Consider the following 17,890-nt stretch of genomic DNA (forward strand, 5'->3'; position numbering starts at 1 on the left):
GCTATTGTTAATTGTTTTATCTTTTGCCAGTATTTGAGCAACGGACTTAGAAATGCTTGTGATGATCTGTAGCCTTCCGATTTTTGTTTGATCTCTCGGTCCGCTTTAATGTTTTTTTTTTTCAAATTCCTAAATAAGTGATAGTTGAATAACAGGGAAAAATGCCATCTGAATAAAAAAAAGCAATTCAAATATTGTGTTTCGCCTATAATTAGCATTGCACTGTTGCCTTTAAAAGAACACAAGCTGAAAAATTAACCACCTGAATGATTGTGGGGCTACTAACGGCGTGTTCGTAAACTGATTTGTTTGGGTGATGCATCGATTTGTTTGGTAGATGTCAAATCACCTTTCAATGCTTTTGCATACAGTTTATTTAATTTTCGAACGCCTGCATCGGTAGAAAAAATCACTTCGATAGAACAAATCAATTTACGAACACGCCGTAACATGTCAATAGTTTTTGGTTTAGTATGGACTAGTGTTTAATAACAATCTATCAAAGAAAAAAGTCGTAGAAAAAAGAAATTTGGAAAAAAGCTTCGTGGGCCGCGCATTGCTGCTTTAGACAATTATAAGAAAAAAAAGGAGTCTCAAAAATGCCATTGCCATTGCCTCCAACCCGACGAAATCGGCAAATATGTTTGCAGACTTGTGAGAGAGTTTATTGTTCAGCTGGTACTGACACAGACAGAAATTACCTCGCCTCTTTACAATCCAACGATATCCGCACTTCTCAGGAAATCTACGAAAAGTTGCCCGCAGTTGACCCAACGAAGGGTGCTGGTCCAGATAACATAAATTCGGGAAATGTTCACAGCGTGGAAAACTACCGTCCCATTTCGATTTTGAACTACATCTCGAAGATTTTTGAAGTCTTGATGCCTGATGCACGAACGGATATATGCTGCTGTAAAACCTTTGATCTTTGAGGCTCAACATGGTTTTGTGAAACAAAGGTCGACCGTTACAAACCTGACGTGCCTCGTAAGCTCATTGAGTGACTACATGGAGAAAGGTTGTCAAGTCGATTCTATCTAAATTGACTTTGCGAAAGCATTCGACCGCGTTCTGCATAAAATACTTATTCGAAAGCTGGATCATATAGGTTTCCCTGATTGGGCACTTGACTGGATTGCGTTGTACCTTAATGACTGTCATGCTTTCACGAAAGTCAACAGTTCACGTTCGAGAAAATCTCTGTGAAACTTTTCAATCGGATACGCTTATGTATGGCGACGATCTAAAGCTTTTTCGAAAGATTATCAGCACTGTAGACTGTCTCGCCCTTCAAGCTGACATTGCCACGTTAGAAAGCTGGTACCGAGTTAACGGAATGCAGGCTAATGCTAAAAAGTGTAAGATCATCACATTTACCCGTTCACGAAACATGATCAGCTTTGACTACCAACTCTATCAGATTTCTGCTTGGAGAGTGTAAAGTCTATTTTTGACCTGGGAATGAAAATGGATTGCAGACTTAGTTTCTCCGAACGGATTGCGCCTCTGCAAAAGGACTTGCTGCACTCGGATTTCTGCGCCGGAACACCGGAGGTTTCGACGACATATACTAATTGAAAGCCATTTATTGTTCGTCGGTTGGTAGCATCCTTGAATATGCCGTCCAGGTGTAGGCTCCTACTCAGAGTACGGAATGCAATCGCCTGGAACGAGTTCAACGTAGCTTCGTCACATACAGGGCGTCTCCCGTGGAACGAATCGCTCCGACTTCCGCCGTATGGGCAGAGATGTGATATCGTTAACCACTTTAGAGAAGCGTCGTATCGAATTGCAGCAAGTTTTCATTTTTGAAACCTTGACTCGTCGTATCGACTCCTCATACATACTTCAACGTGTCAAAATCTACGTACCTAATAGGTCACTTCGACAACGCCAGTTTCTTTGGATACCCTATCATCGTACCGCATATGGCAGAAATCATCCTATTGACAAGTGTTGCGAACGTTTTAGCTTAGTGAGTCACTTGTTTGATTTTAATATGAAGTCTGTTCAATGAAGTCTAGTCGAAACGGGTCGAAACAAGTAGAAAAGGATTGACAGTTGATCACCTGTCTCTTTCCAATTGACTTCAACCAATTTCTACCAGGTCGAAACGAATCCTGCTGCCAAGCTGGATTGGTTTCGACTAGTTTCAACTTGCTCCACTGAACAACGACCTGACTAGTTTCGATCAAAACATTAGCTCGTTGAACATCTATCAGTTGACAGAAACCAGTTGAAACCGATTTTTCCAACCGTTGAACGAAGCTATGTGTAAACATGGGTTAAATTAGCACTAAGCAGAAGTTCTTAGGTTAAAGCTATTAGTCTGGACGGTAATTAAACCAAAGACGATAAATAAATAATAATAAGTAATTAATTTATACAGCAGTAAAATAGCAGATACCAGAACAGGAACATGTATAGGTCGATTCACGCATTGCCTGGCCTCACTGTTTTTGACACTTCGCGATTCCTGTTTTGATTCCTTATTTTCCAATTCTACACGCTGAGGAAACAAAGCAAATATTTGGGTCCTCATTAAATTCTCAACAATACGTTTTTAGCAATAGTTCTCAGCTCAATTTTGGGATAAAATAAATTTAAAAAGGAAGTTAGTTGTTAAGAAATTAAATATTTTTAGCTTATCAAATAATGAGAAATCAATCATTTTGTTTGTTAATCCAGCTGAAGACAGAAATACAGGGATAAATGGATTTAAACTTAAAAGTTAAATTATCTGACGTTATTTTTTTGCCTCGGAATATCATATCGTAAAAATTCAGAACAGTTTGTCGTGCCCCGGCCGTCGTGGCATAGCCATTTTGTATCTTTTTTTTTTGTTTAAATGAATTATGCTGCCGTCTCTCCTTGTCAAAGCTATTCATACGACTGGCTCTTTATTTCTCAACTGGACTCATTTCTTCTCTTCTATAACTGCCCCTCTCTTTCTCTCTCTACTAAAGTATTTCCTCTCTTCCTATTTTTCCTTCCTATGTTGCTCTCTTTCCCTACACGAAATTTTTACGAATTTTCAACTTTCTGTTCATTTCCGGAGAGATAAACGTGAGAAACTAAAAAATGTGCTAAATTAAATTCACAAAATGGAACTTGATGTTTTGCTATCCTTAAACTGAGTTTTGCGTTAAATTTCTTGACCGTGCAGCTACACGAAAAATTTCGCTGCACCCCATTTCTCGTTCGTAAAATTTTGTAAACAGGACGCGCGAACTGTCACCACAAAAGGAAGAATACGTCATCGTGAATCGACCCATTGTGAATTTAAATAAAATTTTTAGAAACGTCGCTGGTGAACTGGCAACAAAACACAAACTTCCGACAATCTAGTACTTCACTTTCCTTTGTCGGAAGTATTCCGGAAGTCGGAAGTCCGGTCTTCCGAAGTAAAATTTAGTGCTGGCGCTATTATTTGAAATTCATTTTAAAACCATCGACACATCTGTGAATTAGTTTAGAAAAAGCATGCCGTTTGCACTTGCCCCCATAAACGGGGCAAGAGGCGCTATCGGCTTCCACGGAATTCTAGCGACAAAATACTAGCGCCAAATGAGGGTTAACGGATTCAGATCCAAGCTCGAGTTTGAATTTTTTCCATGCAAACACATGTACCAGTGCAAATTGTATTGTTGTAAACAATATAGACATAAACATTGTGTGAGTGAAGTCAAGCTTGGTTTTCTAAGTATTAGTGTGATGATGTGCTTTCACTCAAAGCTTGAATGCAAAGCTGCAATGTTTGTGTGGAAAGCTGCAAAGCTTGGATCCCATCTCGCAGGGCGGCAGCACCATAAACATTGTGTAGGTGACGCAACGATTTGTTCGAAAAAAACAACAGCCCGACTATCTTGATACTCGGAGATCTTTGGGGCAAGTGTAAATTTAGATTTTTTTTCACAGAAGTGCCCTTTCTTTTTGTCAACGTTTTTTTTATTTTTTAACTTTCATCGGAAATTGCTGGGGACTAATATAGTTATGCAAAGAACGATAACTGATAATTTTTGAAGATATATAATATGATTTTCTAAGACATAGATATGAAAGTTGAACCTTATGTAGATAGATAACTTATTATACATCGGATTAAGTTAAAAACTTGTTCATCGAGGATTTAAAGGACGAACAATTTGGGGTTGTTCTGCAAATCACATAAAATGACTTGCCAAATTTTAACTCAGGGTGCTGACTGGGGAAATGTTAGCTCGGAAGAGCCAAAATCAAGCGAGGTCTGTATTGCATTAAATAATTTCTACAAAGGTTATTTTTTCTTTGATTGTACTGTATAGTGTTATTTTATCAAAAAAAATTCGTTGGCGATTTTATGGAAGACAGATTTTGGGTAGTATTGATCTTAATCTAGATGAAAAAATCAATATTTCTATCTGACAAAAAAAACTGAAAAAATAAACAAAAATGCCTTTTTAAATTCTTTGGTAGTTTTTCGGCGGATATGTTTGTTGATCCTAAATTAATCAAAAATGTATCAATTATTGTTTTAAGCAGAAAAGTCATAAAAACTCGAACATCTGCCAATGGTAGCCGAACACAAAAAAAAAAAACCCATAAACCAAAAATTTTATTATACGCCATGGTGGGAGAAGGTCAACATTATTTTTTCACCACCCAGAGGGACGGGATGGGTGAAGGAAGCGAGCCATTGTTTACCATCGCCGAATCCAAAGTGCACAACAAAAGGCGGTAGGCATACCGAGACTGAGTAACCAACTTACAACAACATCTGGCAATCTTTTCCTCCCGGTCTGGATCGATCTCGACGGAAGATCGCAGCTCCTCGTCGTCTTAGGTCACATTTACAACAACAATGTCACGGTTGAAGGAAAAATCGTTGGGATCTTGGGGAAGCACATTTTCACATTTATGAGCTTCTTTTTTATTGATGGATTTTTCTTCGTAATCTTTAGATCAGGGTTCGGTAGGATAAATTATAGTTTACATTTACATCCTAGGCAGGGAAAGGTAACACTAATTCACACTGAATACGGTCGCATCATGTGTAATGTAAAACAACGAGAAAACACGAATCGTGTCACGCCTTAAATCCACGGACATTGTACTAAAACAGCGTGTTGTTTTTTCTGAGAATTTTTCTTCAATGAAAAATCCAAGAATAGAGGGTTTAGCAAAAAAAACCTTAACAAGTTGAGAGGGTGTCGGTGTTAATTGCTTTCGTTTTCCTTCGGAATAATTGCACTATAACTAGATGCATAGGTGGGTGATATTCTAGGGTCTAGGACACATGCCGCGCGGCGATTGTTGCAATAAAGAGAAGAAAAAAAACCGTCATCATCATTTGGTTGTAGGTTTTCCGGTTTTTGAATCACTATTTTATCCTGGGTATTTTTTCCTTGTATTAAGAGGTGGGATGAAGCCAAAGGTGAAGGTGGATCCCGAAGAGTGGATACTACATTCAACTGCACAGCATCTTATCTTAATGGGTGACACTTGATCTGCACACCACTCGCCACTTGTGCGATATAGAAGCACAGCACAATGTTGGGGCTGGGGAGACAGATGTTCCAGGCCAAGAAGAAGACTATTGTCAACAAACACTTCTCTTAGTTTTCGGTTTGGGGGTTCTTTTTCTTCTACCACGTAAGTTGTTTTTCTAGGAACTCCCACAGGCAACACTCGTCCTGGTGGGACTTTGGCCGGGGAGAAAAGAATCCATTCTTGTTTCAGGCAACAACAACGGCCAACGACTGGCAATCATCATTAGTGTGGTGTGGTGTGGCCACAAAAGTCACGCGCACCCTACAACAATCCGTAGGGTGTCCTTCCGGTGGACTCCGATGAATGGCGGCAGTGTCGCGTAACCGGAATTCCTCCAGTTGTTGGAGGCGTCGCCCACAAAACACGACGTCGACCAAGATGGGCGCACAATAACACCATAATTCCAAAAGTGTGTGTAGGTTCCAGGATCTCTAGTCGGAGGACACAATCGAGAACAACAACATCCACTCACACTGGTCCACTTGAGGAGCCAAGAACGACGAGAAGAACACCGTTCGAGTTCCAACGAAAGAATTCACGCGACCTCGTGGCACAGTTTACAGAGTTGGCCACCGAACGTAAATAACGAGATAAAAAAAACCGACTCCGCGTCACTGGTATTGGTAACCACAATTATCTTGCAACGTCCCAACCAACAACAATAACGAATCTTCTCCGGATTTAGTCAAAGAACCGCGCCAGGGACATTCACCCGGTAACAGCGACGCATCGAAGCTCTCGGACTTCCAGAACGATACTGACTGAACTGAAGTGACTCTGACTCTGCCAGACTAACCGCCGAAACGGAGTCGTCCCCCGAAAAAATCTCCAAATAACAAGCAAGAAACACAAACCCGCGGGACCCGTACGATAATGGGATCCGGTCGCGAGATCCGAGATCCAAAACACAACAGCTGATGTGGGGATGCGATTTCTCTCTCTCGGTGGCGGGAAGTTCTCTCTCGTAGAACAGTTTGCTTCGCTCTCCTAAAAGCTTACCGGATGACTTCTCTTTCGCTCCCACGTAAAAGACTGGAAAGCTTTCTTGATTCTCATCCCATTTTAACACCTGAATCCCACCGGAAGTTCTCCAGTCTCCGAGCCCCCCAAAAAGGATCTCTCTCAAACTTTCTCTCTCTCTCTCTCTCGGTTTTATGTTTAGAACTTTTCCAAATCACCCACCTTCGGTGGGTGGAAAAATTCCTGGTCGTCCACGTGCGTTCTTTTCGGCTCTCTTGCTTGCGTAAGAATTTTCTTCAAACAGATGCCGCGCCGCGACGCCGGGCGAAAATTTAGACCGGACGACGACGGGGTGGAATAAATTTTCACGTCAACCACCTTTGTTGGAATCAATTCCTACCCGGCGGAAGTTCAAGCGAAAGAGTAATTGGTGTCAAGGAATGGGAGAAATGTGGGTTGCGTGGTTCCTCCTTTTTTTCTGGAATTAGCCTAGCTTTTTTCAGCATTTTTTCGGTACCTACTCAGCCATTTCTTCCATTAAAATTGAGACTGTTTGCCGTACGAATCTATAAGAAGGAAGGATCGCGTGCTTGAAATGTTCAACAAGTAGGTATCATGCTTGTAGACTTTCGAGTGTCGTGTTCCAGCGGATTGGGGAAATTGTTTCCGGATGTGAAACAGGTTAATTTCGGACATGCAAATGAAAAAACAATTGCAACTTTTTTGACAATAGGGACAATTTTGACAAAATGGACAATTTTTGACAATTTCGACAATTTTGACAATTTTGAGAATTTTGACAGTTTTGATAATTTTGACAACTATGACAATTTTGACAATTTTGACCAATTTAACAATATTGAGAATTTTGACAGTTTTGACCATTTTGACTAGTTTAACAGTTTTTCACAATTTTGAAAATTTTAACAGTTTTGACAATTCTAAAATTTTTGACAATTTTAAAAATTTTGACAATTTTTAAATTTTTGACAATTTTAAAAATTTTGTAAATTTAAACAATTTTGACAATTTCGACAACTTTGACAATTTTGAAAATTTCTACAATTTTGCCATTTTTGACAATTTTGACAACTTTGACGATTTTGACAATTTTGACGATTTCGGTTATTTTGAGAATTTTGAAAATTTCGACAGTTTTGACAATTTTGATAATTTTCACAATTTTGAAAATTTTGACAATTTTGACAATTTTCACAATTTTGACAATTTTGACAATTTTGACAATTTTAACAATTTTGATCATTTTGACAATTTTAAAATTGTGATAATTTGGACAATTTTGACAATTTTGACCATTTTGACAATATTGACAATATTGACAATTTTGACAATTTTGACAATTTTGACAATTTTGACAATTTGAACAATTTTGTCAATTTATACAATTTTGATCGTTCTGACAATTTTGACAATGTTAACAATTTTGACAATTTTGACAGTTTTGACAATTTTTACAAATTTTGACAATTTTGACAATTTATACAATTTTGACAATTTGGCAATTTTTACAATTTTGACAATTTCGACAATTTTTGCAATTTTGGCAATTTTGACAATTTTGACAATTTCATCAATTCGGGTAATTTATAGGATTTTGACAATTTGGATAATTTTGACAATTTTGACAGTGAAAATTTTGACAATTTTGACAATTTTGACAATTTTGACAATTTTGACAATTTTGACAATTTTGACAATTTTGACAATTTCGACAATTTTGACAATTTTGACAATTTTGACAATTTTGACAATTTTGACAATTTTGACAATTTTGACAATTTTGACAATTTTGACAATTTTGACAATCTTGACAATTTTAACAATTTTGAAATTTTTGACATTTTTGACAATTTTGACAATTTTGACAATTTTGACAATTTTGACAATTTTGACAATTTTGACAATTTTGACAATTTTGACAATTTTGACAATTTTGACAATTTTGACAATTTTGACAATTTTGACAATTTTGACAATTTTGACAATTTTGACAATTTTGACAATTTTGACAATTTTGACAATTTTGACAATTTTGACAATTTTGACAATTTTGACAATTTTGACAATTTTGACAATTTTTACATTTTTGACATTTTTGACAATTTTGACAATTTTGGCAATTTTGACAATTTTGACAATTTTGACAATTTTGACAATTTTGACAATTTTGACAATTTTGACAATTTTGACAATTTTGACAATTTTGACAATTTCGACAATTTTGACAATATTGACAATTTTGACAATTTTGAAAATTTTGAAAATTTTGACAATTTTGACAATTTTGACAATTTTGACAACTTTGACAATTTTGACATTTTTGACATTTTTGACAATTTTGACAATTTTGACAATTTTGACAATTTTGACAATTTTGACAATTTTGACAATGATGACAATTTGGATAACGATGACAATTTTGAAAATTTTGACAACTTTGACAATTTTGGTAATTTTTTAAATTTTGACAATTGGGATAATTTGGACAATTTTGTCAATTTTGACAATAAATTTTGGAAATTTTGAGAATTTTCAGAATTTTGACATTTTGACAATTTTGACGTTTTTAACCATTTTTATAATTTTAAATTTTTTCACAATTTTGACAATTTTGAAAATTTTGTCAATATTGACCATTTTGATAATTTTGTAAATTTTGACAATTATGACAATTTAAACAGTTTTGACAATTTTGATAATATTTACAGTTTTGACAGTTTAATATTTTTTGGCAATTTTGACAATTTTGAAAACTTTGGCAATTTTGACAATTTTGAAAACTTTGGCAATTTTGACAATTTCGACAATTTTAATAATTTTGACAATTTTTTGACAATTTTAACAATTTTGACAATTTTTTGACAATTTTGACATTTTTGACAATTTTGACAATTTTCACAATTTTGACAACTTTGCCAATATTGACAGGTTTGACAAATTTTGATAATTTTGACAAGTTTGACAATTTAAAAATTTTTGGCAATATTAACAATTTAGAAATTTTGGCAATTATGACAGTTTTGACATTTTTGACAATTTCCACCATTATAAAAATTTTGACAAGATTTGACAGTTTTAACAATTTTGAAAATTTCGACAATTTCGATAATTTTGACAGTTTGGACAATTTTGTCAATTTTGACAATTTCGACAATGATGACAATTTTGAAAATTTTGTCAATTCTGTCTGACAAATTTGAATTTTCATATTTTTTTGTTAATTTTGACAATTTTGTCTATTTTGAAATTTTTTTGACAATTTTGACGTTTTTAAACATTTTTACAATTTTAAATTTTTTGACAATTTTGTTAATATTGTCAATATTGACAATTTTGTAAATTTTGACAATTTGTACAGTTTTGACAATTTTGATAATATTGACAATTTTGATAGTTTTGACAATTCAAAAAATTTAGGCAATTTTGACAATTTTGAAAATTTTAGCCGTTTTGACAATTTCGACAATTTTGACAATTTTGGCAATTTTGGCAAATTTGGGAATTTTGCCAATTTTGATAATATTGACAAGTTTTACAATTTAGACAAATTTTGACAATTTTGATTATTTTGATAAATTTGACAGTTTTGACAATTTAACAATTTTGACAATTTGGACAATTTTGGAAATTTTGACAATTTTGACAATTTTGTAAATTTTGACAATTTAGACAATTCCGAGAGTTTTGACAGTTTGACAATTTTGACAATTTTGTCAATTCTGGTAATTTTGACAATTTGGAAAATTTTGGAAATTTTGATAATTTTGACTATTTTGACAATTTTGACAATTTTGACAATTTCGACAATTTTGACAATTTTGCAATTTTCACAATTTTGACAATTTCGAAAGTTTTTGCAATTTTGGCAATTTTGACAATTTGAAAATTTTTTGGCAATTTTGACAATTAAAGAACTTTTGACAATTTTAAAAATTTTGATAATTTTGACAATTTTGACAACTTAACAATTTTGAAAATTTGGACAATTTTGTCAATTTATACAATTTTGATCGTTTTGACAATTCCGAAAATTTAACAATTTTGACAATTTGGAAAACTTTGACAATTTTGACAATTTTGACAATTTTGACAATTTTGTCAATATTGACTATTTTGATAGTTTTGACAATTTTTACAATTTTGAAAATTTCGACAAATTTTGAGAATTTCGACAATTTTGAAAATTTTGATAATTTTGATAGTTTTTACAATTTGGACAATTTTGACAATTTTGACGATTTTAACAATTTTGACAATTAAGAAAGTTTTGACAATTTTGATAATTTCAAAAATTTTGGCAATTTTAACAATATTGAAGGTTTTGGTAATTTTGACAATTTTAACAATTTTGGCAATTTTGAAAATATTAAAATTTTGATAATTTTGAAAATTTTCGAAAATTTTGAAAATTTTGACAATTTTGAAAATTTCGAAAATTTTGAAAATTTTGAAAATTTTGAAAATTTTGACAATTTGGACAATTTTGACAATTTTGATGATTTTGACAATTTTGACAATTTAAAAATTTTCGGCAATTTTAACAATATCGAAGGTTTTGGTAATTTTGACAATTTTAACAATTTTGGTAATTTTGATAATTTTAAAAATTTTGAAAATTTTGAAAATTATGGAAATTTTGGAAACTTTGAAAATTTTGACAATTTTGACAATTTGGACAATGTTAACAATTTTGACGATTTTGGAAATATTGACAATATTGACAATTTCGACAATTTTGACAGTTTTGACATTTTTGACAATTTCGATAATTTTGAAAATTTTGAAAATTTTGATAGAATTTGACAAAAATTTCGAAAATTTCGACAATTATGATAATTTTGACATTTTGGGCAATTTTGTAAGATTTGTCAATTTGACAATGTTAACAATTTTGAAAAATTTGACAATTCTGTCAAATTTGTCAATTTTTACAATTTTGATAATTTTGACAATTTTGTCAATTGTGAATATTTTTTGACAACTTTGACAGTTTTGACTATTTTGACAATTTTGGAAATTTTGAGAATTTTGACATATTGACAATTTTGACATTTCTAACCATTTTCACAATTTTAAAATTTTTGACAATTTTGACAATTTTCTAAATTTTGTCTCTATTGACAATCAGACAGTTTTGACAATTTAATTTTTTTTTCAATTTTGACAATTTTTAAAATTTTGGCAATTATGGCAAATTGGAAAATTTCGACAATTTTAACAATTTTGACAATTTTGATAATTTTGACAATTTTGACAATTTAGACAAACTTTGACAATTTTGAAAATTGTGATAATTTTCACAATTTAACAATTTTGACAATTTGGACAATTTTGTCAATTTATACAATTTTGATCGTTTTGACAATTTTGAGAATTTTGGCAATTTTGACAAATTTGATTATTTTGACTATATTGACAATTTGGACCATTTGACAGTTTTGACAATTTCGACAATTTCGAAAATTCTGAAAATTTTGACAAAATTTGACCGTTTTAACAATTTGAAAATTTCGACAATTTTGATAAATTTGACAATTTTGTCAATTTTGACAATTTTGACAATGATGACAATTTAGAAAATTTTGACAATTCTGACAAATTTGACAATTTTTTCATAATCTTGATAATTTTGAATTTGAATTTTTTGACAATTTTGACAAATTTGATAGTTTCGACAACTTGAATTTTTTTTAAATTCTGACCATTTTGGCCATTTTGTCAATTTTGACAACATTGTTAATTTTGACAATTTTTAAAATATTGACAATTTTGACAATTTTCACAATTTTGGTAATTCCGACAATTTTGTCAATTTGGACAATTTTGAAAATATTCACAAATTTGATATCGTGGAAATTTTTGACAACTTTGATCATTTCGACAATTTTGGTAATTTGACAATTTTGAAATGAAATATTTTCAGACAATTTTTAATTTTCTGTAATTTCGGCAACCATGGCAAAGTTGTTTCTGAAGAAAAGCTCTATTTAAAGCTAACTTTTAAAAGCATAACTGATTGGAAACGAGCCTGAATATTGTATAAAATAAGATTCTACAACATTTGATGCAAGTTTTAGTGTCAAGGGTTGTTTGTTTAAATTAAAATTATGATGTAAATCGAAAATTATGAAGCGGTTTTAATATTTTTGTCAAGAATGTCCAACCAACATCGTTTTAATGAGATATTTTAAGAAATGTATTTTAAACCTGCAATAGGAGCTTCAATAAGGATAATTAATACGTTGAAATATACTGTTAAAAAAGAATTAAGCTTGTTTGGCTTAGTCAAAAGCAGATTTATTCAACTTTCCTTTCAACCAACGAATGTTAAGTTCATCACTTCAAATCATTGACCAATCCCGTGTTCAAGCATTTCAAAAAAGTATGATAAGCTCAGACATTTTTTTCTTACAATAGAACAGTTAACTAAAAATAACTCAGTATGGAAAAAATCACTGGGACGGACTGTCATTAGCGGGGGTCGAAAAAGTGCGCCGAAGCGCTTCTCCTCTTCTGGATGACGAGGTAGGGAATAGCCGAGTTCGTTTCTTCGGGGATGATCCGATACCGGAATCGCCCAAGGATTTGCACCGTTTGAGAATGGTGCGAGCAATGGTTTTGGGAACTTCCGGAACCTGCTGATCCACGTGAACAATTTTGCCCGATTGTTGGGTGGCGAGGAGATCACGCGCTTGGACTCCTGGTTGAAGTAGGTCTTGGATGGAAACTCCTGCCTTTGCTAGGTTGAGCATACGCTCACGAAGTTCGGGAATATCAAGGATCGGTTTCTCAACGGTTTCTTCTTCTGTCCATACTAGTTCGCTTAGCATCCGGGCAAATTGCTTGGCTAGTTCCTCTTCTTCGGTTGGTGGTTTCGGAGGATTGTGGACCAAATCTAGATCCGCAGGTGGTAGATCAAGATTACGTTCAGCTTCTATGGGGATGCTTACAAAGCGAACTAGGTCTTCAGGATTGAAGTCTTCGGTTATCGATTGATGGGGAACGTTGAGTTGAAAGTCCTCTCCTTCGGCAAGATCCCCAAAATCGAGCACTTCCGGCTGATATATGTTGAACTGCGGGTTCAAATACTGAACGGTGGCGTAGGGAAGTTCGTAGAAGTGCTCTGGCTCGAGAAGGACCTCAGAGAAAAACATCGTCCGAAGATCCCGGGCCGACATCCGGATGTTCATTTCTCGGGACCGGAAGTTCTCCCAAAATGGAAGCTGCCGAGCGGCCGCAATACCGGAAGTTCGATATACGTGCAGTAACATCCGCTGGGCCAGACTGTGGCTCTGCTCCGGGACTATTTGAGAAAAGTCGGTCGAACTACCGGAAGCAGATGAACCTGCCGCTGCACTGGAACTGGTTGAATCTACAGGAAAAAGCTTGTTAAAATCATAAGTTAGAACTTACTTTTATCAATGTGTTACCATTTTCAGAACTCATGTTTAACGGAATAACGGGATTCCTGGCTTACTCCTTATTTATGCAACCGTTCCGTGCCCCGATCCGAAACAAATAGGCAGTGCCGCGGAAGAACCATTTAAGAAGAAATCTTCCGGCAGCGCGCCAAATTTGAATTTGAATCGTCATCTCGTCTGTGACGTTCGATGTGTGATGTTTAAAAGAGTTTCAGAATCCAACTCCACATCTGATGAAAAAAATAAAAACAGCTGTTTTGTTTGTTTTGTTTGTATAAGGCATTTCCCCACTTGTCAGACGAACAGCTGATTTCTCATGTTTACATTTTCTCGGCATATCGTGGTAGGGTAAACATAACAACAACATTACGTATGTTCAACGGCCAGATATACCGTATTTTTTTTCACCTGGAGGCAAACTAGAGGCAACCTAGGTTCGCTCTAACTGCTGTCATCGTGCTCATTTATTGCTCGAGAGGCAACCTAGGTTCGCTCGAAAAAGGGACGGAGTCGCCCTGAGAAAAAAGTCAGTTTTGCGAGAAGTTCACCAATACTCTCAACGTTGTTGTCAAAACATTAAACAGCTGTTTTTGGCTGAAAACAAAACAGTTGAAATAATGAACGGGCAAATGATTATTGCCGCGATTTTGAACCTCTCAGCCAAGCAAAATCGTACTATCTGCAGTCCAGTGCAATCCGGACACGAAAAACGGCAATCCGGATGTGAAGAACCGAATGAAGAAATCCAGAAGGGAGAACAAAATGACAGCTGCATGTAAACATTGCGCTCGTTCTCACGCACACCTACGTATGGAATAACTCGAAACCCGAAACTTGCTTTTTTATTCTGACGGTTCCAGAGCCAAATCCGGAATCAAAAAAAAATACGCCAATAGTAACGATATGAAATTGGCAATGCAATTGTAGTGGTTTTGCAAGCGCACCTTGGCGAGGAGCATATAAATTCTTCATTTAATGATTTGTAAACTCATAACAAGTTAAAACATGAAGGTTTGTTGATGCTTTTAATAAAAGAAGTTTTTAAAAGAAAGCATTGAACAGTCCTTATCATCAAAGATCAAAATGGCGACCAGTTGGTGATTACATTTTTCAAAACAAAAACAAAAAGCTACCCTACCACAATCTGTCTCAGGAAATACTCTATTGGAAAAGTGCGACACGAAACCAAAATTTTTTCTCTCAGGTATGTTTTTCCTAAATTTGTTGTTAAAATAGTTTAAAAACCAACTTAACCACTCAATTCACAATTATAAACTGAACAGCAAACAAAATGGACACATCCCAATCGACAGTTGGCGGTGAAAGCCAACCGCCAGCCACGAAGGAGGACTACATCCAGAAGAGGTTGAACAAAATGCTGGAAACCCGCATCGAAACGGACCGGGAAACGCTGGACGCGCTAGCGGATTTGTCCCAGTTCTATACGGAAAACACGCTTCAGTCGAGGCGGAATCTCCGGTCCCAAATCGAACGGCGAAGTTTGATGATTAATGAGGTGAGAGTTTTATGTTTTTGATAACAGTTCAATACCAAAATTACTCGATCACTGAATTTTACATGGAAATCACAATTTTGAAAAGATTAAAATTTAGTTTCCGTTGTCAAAGTTGTAAAAAATGTAAAATTGCAAAATTTACTAGAATTATCAAATTTGTCCAAATTTTAAAATTGTAAACGGTTTAAGGGTATTCAAAGTTCATAATTTTGGCAAATTTAATAGTTTGAATTTCAAACTATTAAATTTGCCAAAATAACCTGAAGCCTTAATTTAAATTTTACAGTTTTATTTAAGTTTAATTAAGTTTTTTAAACCAATGCTTCTTTTAAGAACTTCTTGGCTTCGTTCCGGGAGGTGAAAGAATCCCTAGATGCCATCTGCGCCGACATCAATGCCATCAGCGATTCGGTCCGGGGCATGAAGACTCAACTGAGCAACACGGAAGCACAGCAGCAGGAGCTGATCCAGCAAGCCGGCCGACTGCAGGAGGAAAATGGAAAATTGCAACTACAGCATCGAGTTGCTTCTGGTTTCCTGGCTCGTTTTCAATTGTCGGTTGCCGAGCATCAAACGCTTTATGGGGTCACTAGGGATGAACCGATAACGGCTGAATTTTTCAACGTTTTGGATCACGTGCAATCAATTCATTCGGATTGTAAAACCTTACTGCAGAGTGGCTATCAGACGGCTGCTTTGGACATAATGGAAGAGATGACCCTTCATCAGGAGGCGGCTTTAGAGCGATTGTATCGGTGGACTCAAAGCCACTGTAGAAATGTTGATGCCAACGAAATCAGCTCGTTGGTGGTTCAAGCCATGGCTAGGCTTCAGGAGAGACCGGTTTTGTTTAAGTACGTTATCGATGAGTACTCAACCGCTAGAAGATCGGTTGTGGTTCGCAGTTTTATTGATGCTTTAACAGTTGGAGGTCCCAATACGAAACCAATCGAGATGTTGGCTCACGATTCCAAACGCTACATAGGGGATATGTTTGCCTACATTCACCAGATTTTGCCAGTGGAAAAGGAAAACCTTATGATGTTGGTCAAACTATGTGACAAAGATATCACCGAGCAGATTCAACTGGCGATGACAAATATTTCCGATGGAGTTTGTCACCCGTTGAGGGTGAGAGTGGAGATGATTCTGAACAGCGAGAAGGACACCATTCTTTTGTATTCAATTTCGAATTTGATTCGATTCTATCAAAATATTATCAATAGCGTGGGTATTCTTAAATTTTGAAGTATCCTTTCCCTTTCTTCAATTGCATTTGTTTTTAGGTCGTCAAAGGAGGGCAACTGGAGCAGTGCATTTTGGATCTCCAGTCACGTTCAGAGTCATCATACCTTAGCTCCCTCACCTATCAGGTCAAGCAACTGTTGCAGGGACCCAGCGAGCATAAACTAGGCCTGGAACCTCCGCAAACCGATTTGGTTCCCTCGCCGAGTGTGGGAAAGCTACTAAACCTTCTGAAAGAAATCCTTTCGGTTGCCAGTATGGTGGAAGGCAGTCAATCGGACATTCTAAAAATCGTATCATGCGTCATCGACCCTTTACTTCAATCGATTCAAGAATCGGCCTCACATCTCCCCACAACTGATATGGCTGTGTATCTGTTAAACTCGCTCTATCAGATCGAAAGTGTCCTCACGATTTACGAGTACATGGACGAGCGCCTGGAACGATTACAGGCCCAATCGGATGCTCAGCTGGATACCCTAACTTCGGAACAGGCCTCATCATTGGTTGCAAATCTCAACCTTGGACCCATCTACACGGTACTGCAGAGCAGCGCCGCTCAAATCGAGCAGCGACATCTGCAGATGTTTGTGGTAAGCCTCAACAAATCCTTATAAAAATTGTGGAACAAATTCCTAACATTTTGTTCCTAATTCCAAATCAGTCTAAACTGGATCAATTTCTGGAGATGCCGGAGATTCTGCTGCTGCCGCAGGTTAACCTGTTGCTCAGTGGAAATCATAGGGCGACGGTACAGAAGCGATCGTTCAATGTGATCGTTGCCATCTATCGGCAAATTTACGAACGCATCAACGATCCGAGCTCTGGGTTCGAGCGGCCCGAAACGATGCTACCGAAAACACCGGAACAGGTGGCGGAGTTGCTTTGCGGTTGAAATTTTAAAGGTAAGAGTTGAAATTAAATTTATTAAAAGATCGTACTATATTATGAAATTCTATTTTTGTATCAATTCTAAATGGAATCCGAAGGCATATTTGATTTTTATCTTAAATCCTAATGTCTACCCTATGGTCAGTTAAAGTAAAATCTTGTGTCGAGAACGATTTTTTGCAAAACTTAATGACAAAATCCTGAACCGAGTATATGCTCCTTAGGGTGTGAGAAAATTGCATTATGTTTGATATTCTGCAAGGTCGACCTCCCAAATGATAGATTATGTTTAAGATTTTTATCGCCG

At 35.6% G+C, this 17,890-nt stretch overlaps 2 protein-coding genes across 2 annotated transcripts; one reads left to right on the top strand and one right to left on the bottom strand.

Annotated features, from left to right (window-relative positions):
* Positions 1 to 12,873: 12,873 nt before the first annotated feature.
* On the bottom strand, positions 12,874 to 14,084 carry LOC129757857 (uncharacterized). The gene is made up of 2 exons (XM_055755209.1): positions 13,941 to 14,084; positions 12,874 to 13,882 (listed from the first exon to the last, which is right to left on the bottom strand). Exons 1-2 carry the CDS (start codon positions 13,954 to 13,956, stop codon positions 12,963 to 12,965), a joined length of 936 nt encoding a protein of 311 aa, XP_055611184.1. The 5' UTR covers positions 13,957 to 14,084; the 3' UTR covers positions 12,874 to 12,962.
* A 911-nt stretch (positions 14,085 to 14,995) lies between these two features.
* Positions 14,996 to 17,632, top strand: LOC129754954 (conserved oligomeric Golgi complex subunit 6). The gene is made up of 5 exons (XM_055751220.1): positions 14,996 to 15,135; positions 15,215 to 15,447; positions 15,781 to 16,674; positions 16,734 to 17,285; positions 17,357 to 17,632. Exons 2-5 carry the CDS (start codon positions 15,223 to 15,225, stop codon positions 17,585 to 17,587), a joined length of 1,902 nt encoding a protein of 633 aa, XP_055607195.1. The 5' UTR covers positions 14,996 to 15,135; positions 15,215 to 15,222; the 3' UTR covers positions 17,588 to 17,632.
* The last annotated feature ends 258 nt before the right edge of the window (positions 17,633 to 17,890 follow it).

Source organism: Uranotaenia lowii, chromosome 3 (genome assembly GCF_029784155.1).
Source record: "Uranotaenia lowii strain MFRU-FL chromosome 3, ASM2978415v1, whole genome shotgun sequence".
NCBI lineage: Eukaryota > Metazoa > Arthropoda > Insecta > Diptera > Culicidae > Uranotaenia > Uranotaenia lowii.